Consider the following 5,244-nt stretch of genomic DNA (forward strand, 5'->3'; position numbering starts at 1 on the left):
AGGTGCTCAGCCTTGAGCTTACTAATGGCCTCAGACTCTGAAATGGATACAATGGGAGCAGAGTTAGTGGCGACGGTTCTTGGCGCACCATCGTCACTTGTCGGCAAAGGCATCCCGGTCTCAACCATCGCTGTGGCAAAGAAATGGCTCTCGTCGTGGGCGCCCGTACCCTTGAGCTCGCGGTTATTCTCGAGCAGGTCCTCCAGAGAATCCTTCAGCGCGCTGTTAGCCTCCTTGAGCTGGGCAATCTCAGCAGCCAGCTCAAACTCGCGGGAAGTCACATCCTCGGACCGATTCTGTCGGTCCTCCAGCTGCTTGCGCATTTGCTCGCCCGACTCTCTCGCCCGCAGAGTCTCAGCGACCATCCCCGCCCGGTTGACGCGTGCGAGCTCAAACTGCCGCTCAAGCCTAGCCAGCTTGCTGCCCAAATACTTGTTTTCCTCTCTCGACCTCTGCAAGTCCATGTCTAGCGACTTCGCCTGATCGCGGTACTTCACCAACATTGCACTCTTCGTAAACATCTCCGCCTGCATGTGGCTGATGTCTGAGCTCAACTCGTCGATCTTATCTTCGTAGTTGTACATCGCTTGCTCCAGATCATCGCAAACATCCTCGTAGTCGGTCTCAAGTTGACGCAGTTTGCTAGCCATTACGCCTGCGTCCTTCCGGGCATCATTCGCATCTTGGCGAGAGACTCCAAGGGCGTCCTCCAGCCGCACAATAGCGTACAATAGCCGATCGCGCTCCTCGGCCTCGTCCGCCTGCCCACCCTGATTGTTGCTCTCGGCAAAACCAATGCGCTTGCGCCACTGCTCGATGTTAGACAGCAGGTGGAATTTGTCCTCGGTCAGCAGCTGCCGCTCTGCCTCCCATTCAGCACGGTCGTTCTCGGCCTGCTCAACCTGGCGCTGGCACAGGTCGCGTTTGTTCTCGGACTCGAGTAGTTGCACCCGCAGCTCATACATCTCCTGCTGCATCTGGCGCCACGCTTGCTCGCTCTCGACCACGTCGGCCTGTACGGCCGAGGCATCGTGCTTTAGCATGCTGGCAAACCCATCTAGCTGCTGCTGGATGTCGGTCATACTGACCACTGATGCTTCAGCCATCGACGCGTCCCCGTTTATGCTGACGTTTCCTGGGCTGTTGTAGCCCATCCGACGAAAACCCTGTCTGCTGCGGCTGTTGGGCGTGAGCACCTGCGACTGGAAGGAAGCCGAGTCCAAGCTGACACGGCGCTGGCGGGTGGGCGTCGACCTGATAGCCTTCAACGCCAGGTGACGTGCGAGCGGATTGACGCTGCGCAGAGGTGTGTTTGAGACCTTTCTAGAAGACCGCGGCTGACGCCTGGGTGTGGCGGAGTTAAAAGAAGCTCGGCTCAACCCGCTCGCTCGGACAGATGTCGGCGTGGTGGCAAGGTTCGAGAACACCTGCGACCGCATGGGTTCAGTCCTGACAGGAGACGTCGATGACGTAGACATTCTCGACGAGGCATGGCTGGACACCGTGGCATTGTTATTCAGCCTCTGCTGCACATTGCTGGGAAACGGTTTTTTAGGCGGATCCTCGTTGCCGCTGCCGCTGTCCTCGCTTCCACCAGACGCCATCAAGTCATCGTCATGATCGTTGTCCGCTAAAGCCTGTGTCCCCGGGTTGGGAGAAAGTGGTGACATATTGGACCGTGTCCAGCCGACCATTCTTTTCAAAAAGCCACCGCCGCCCATGCCAACGCCGCCCACCCCTGCTATGCCGTCCATGCTCAGCCTGGTTGCATTTAGCGGCAAGTGGATCATGGGGGAGATGCTGCGCTGGAGCTGGCTGGGAATCAGCTCTGTAGCATCCTCGCCTCTGCCAGCATGCGAATCGTCCCATGGCGGCCGCGCCTGGGCGAGCGGGGGGTGCTGTTCGCGGAAGACTATAGACTCTTGCGTGGCGTCGCTCTGCTCGGCGTAATTAGTAGAATACGATGCTGCTGCTCCCCCAGCCGTGTATGGTGGTGCAAATGACACATTTCGTGGCGTGCTCTCATAAGGCGTGTTTCCGGCTGGCCTGCGCTCCTCCATCTCCCGTGCTGGCATCGAAAATATTGAGGGCGCCTTTCCAGTCGCACCATGAGACACTGCGTCGTTCTCGGACTCGTTGAACGATGACATATCAAAGGTGGCATCACCCGCAGCGGCTGCATTGTGCTGCTGCTGCTTTTGCTGGCTGCCGACTGCAGACCATTTATTCGAAAAAACGATATCGCCCTTCAAGCTATATAAAAACATTCATTGTTTTTTGTTAGTCACAGTGCCATTGAGACTCGTTTATATAAAAAGAACGTGCGACGCGTAGCAATGCTTGATTCAAAAATGCTTCTTACCTTTCTGCAAAGTCAGCTGAAGACGCGGTTTTGGCGTACATGCCGCTCTTTTGGCCAAAGTGTGACTGAACGCTCATTGAAAAGTTTGACATATCTGGCTCCTCCATATTGTACTCCGCCGGGAACCTCCCAGCATTCGGTGTGTCAGCAGTCAACGAGGAATTGCTGTCCGAGGCCCCACGGCGCTCAGCTATTGGCAGGGTATCGTTGCGGGCTGTGTTTGGCGTAAGTATGTTCACATTAGCGGCACCACCCGCCTGCCGCCGGTTGGGGGCTGCATCCAGCTGGCTGTCGTTATCAATGACTCCGTCGTGAAGGTCCGGGTTAGAAACGACGCTGTCATATTCGAAATCGTCGTTAGAGTCATTCATATTGGGGAATTAAATAATATATATGAATTGGTGCTTTTTTTACACCTTTATAAATAATAAAACGAATAAAGTGTTTGTTTAAACACAACAACGACCCCTCTGATGAGACACGCTTTGTGTGTAGTGCGTAGGGTAGGGTTTTTAAGTTTGTTTGAGTTTGGGTTTGGGTTTGTTCTTGATAATTGAAAAATAATAATAAAAAATCAATAATATACGACGAAACACGAAACACGAAACACGAAACGGAAAAAAACGATACAATTTTATTTCGTTTTTTTTTGTTGCTTGCAAAAACGAAAAAAAAAAAATCAAGCTTTTGCCCGATTGGTATAGGAAAAGCTCCACGCTTGGTCAAAATTAAATTCACTGTTGAAAATCGATTTTGGAATTTCCAGACATTTATAGCGAAGGTCCAGATTTTTTAAGCAGGGGGTTTTCACAAACCGTTTTTTTTCAATTTTTAGCCTAAAATATCAGAAAGTCCCGATTTTTTAAAATGCAGAGAAGTATTTAGGGTTTGCGTTTGACTGGTGCTTTGTTTATAGGTTAAGCGTGACGCTTAGCGATGTAATAATATTTTTGGAAATCATTTGCATTTATTGAATTAAATAAAAATTATATAAAATGCTAAATAAAATTATATAAAATGCATGCTGTGGATCTGCTACGTGCACTGGCACCAGCACCAGCACCCATAGCAGAACCAGGCTTGCTATTGGTGCACGTACCAGAAACAGTTCTGCTGTGGCAATCTTGGTGTAGATCTCAGGTTGAAATGGCAGCGGCAAGCTGAAAGACGGGCGCAAGGCAACGTGTGTGACTAAATAACAGCGGTGAGCGCAAGGTAATATGCAAAACGGGGAATAATGGTGAGCGCAAGGCAAAATGAGAGACGGAGTAACAGCAGCGAGTGCAATTTAATAGACTAGCCAATGCGTTGAAGTGAATAAAATTTTGTCAAACACACACATATTCTATACGCCAAACTTTGCGTATTGTTGAGACAGTTTATATATGTATTTATGTATATATACACAAACAAAATAATATTGTACCTTGCGCTTGTACACTTGTTATGTTGAGAAACACTCGAAAATACACTACTATTTGCGTCCATTGAGCGAGTAAAAGTATAAAAGTAAAAATATATTTTTATAGAGTTTTGTATAGAGTGCAATTTATCGTAAATGAAACAGAGGGGAAAAGAAAAATGTAGAGAATTATTTTATTTTTATTTTTGCGGCATTATCAAAGACGTTATGCTTGCTATGCTATGTATATTTGATTTTCTACGGCATCAAGTATGTACTTTAATAATAATAATGTTTGCAGCATCTTTGACCAACACAGACGATGATAACGACAAAAATTACAACAAAAAATTTACAATTACAAGATGCACAGCACCAGCACCAGCAACAGCAATAGTGACACACTTGCAAATGGTGTATCCCGTAGTAAGAAAGCTTCTCCCGAATACATTGGTACTTTGCCAAAAAATGACAGTCATGGTATTGTTGGTAAATCGCTGCTTTGTGATCCAGGTTGCAGGGATATGTTATATTGTCTGGGATATAAAAGCAGCTACAAAAGGGGTGAGAAAGTTATATTCAGCTATACCAGGAATTCAGAGGCTAATAAATGACGTGAACGCGTGTTTCGACGGATCCACAAAAATGCAAAAAAGGTACTCCAGCTTGACCCCGCAAAGCTCGCCAAAGCGAAAACAAATGGTCGGTATACGTCTGTTGAGGATGTCGAGCGCGCGCTCAACCACCTTGGCTTCAGTAAACTTGATTGCAAGTTGTATGTCGAGTACCCCCTTGAGCACTGGAAAGGGGATTTTGTTTTGGGAGAACATTACCACAACACACAGACCCTCGGCAAGAGTCGAAAGTATGACGACAGATCAACTGACCCTTTGCACCGCAAGCTCTGCTATCTTTCCTTTGTTAACAGAAAGCGCGCCGACGTCGAACTCGCAAAATCTTTGCGTCCAAAATTTGGGTCAGATCCAGTTCCTATTCTTGGTAATTGGACCCCAGGCATGGCCCGTTACCATGGGCTAATTCGTGGCAAGGGGGTGTGGGAGATGCTAATAGGTCAGGGATTCACTGTTTATTTGGTCTACGAGTACTGTATTTCAACGTTTTTCCCAGCGTGTTGGAGCAGGATGAAGAAATTTCACAAAATTGATAGTCCTTGTCTGAAAAATCCCAAGCACAAGCACCATGTCGCAATGGCACTAGCAGCAGCATCTAACTTCATCGCAGCCGCAACAAACACTGCTGCTAATACCGTCGCAGCAGCAGCCACCGCCGTTCCTGCTGCAACCACAATTGCCACCAATGCCACATATATTATAGAAAGTGCACAACAGAGTTGCAACCAGTGGGTGCCTATTTTCCCAGTCTGCCAATATCATCCGGTGGGTAGGGGAGGAAAAGGGCTGGTCTAAGAGCAAAATGTCCTGCATAATTAAGCAGCAGTTGAGGGATCAGCTGGCTGAGC

At 48.5% G+C, this 5,244-nt stretch overlaps 1 protein-coding gene across 1 annotated transcript; it reads left to right on the forward strand.

The window, feature by feature from the left end:
- Nucleotides 1-4,642: 4,642 nt before the first annotated feature.
- Nucleotides 4,643-4,870, forward strand: BX661DRAFT_130206 (uncharacterized protein; the record flags this gene model as incomplete). The annotated part of the gene is made up of 1 exon (XM_051532541.1): nucleotides 4,643-4,870. A coding segment is annotated over one exon (228 nt), but the record flags the coding sequence as incomplete, so codon positions are not given.
- Nucleotides 4,871-5,244: the final 374 nt, after the last annotated feature.

The sequence above is a fragment of the Kickxella alabastrina genome (genome assembly GCF_025024165.1).
Source record: "Kickxella alabastrina strain RSA 675 chromosome Unknown BX661scaffold_90, whole genome shotgun sequence".
Taxonomy (NCBI): domain Eukaryota; kingdom Fungi; phylum Kickxellomycota; class Kickxellomycetes; order Kickxellales; family Kickxellaceae; genus Kickxella; species Kickxella alabastrina.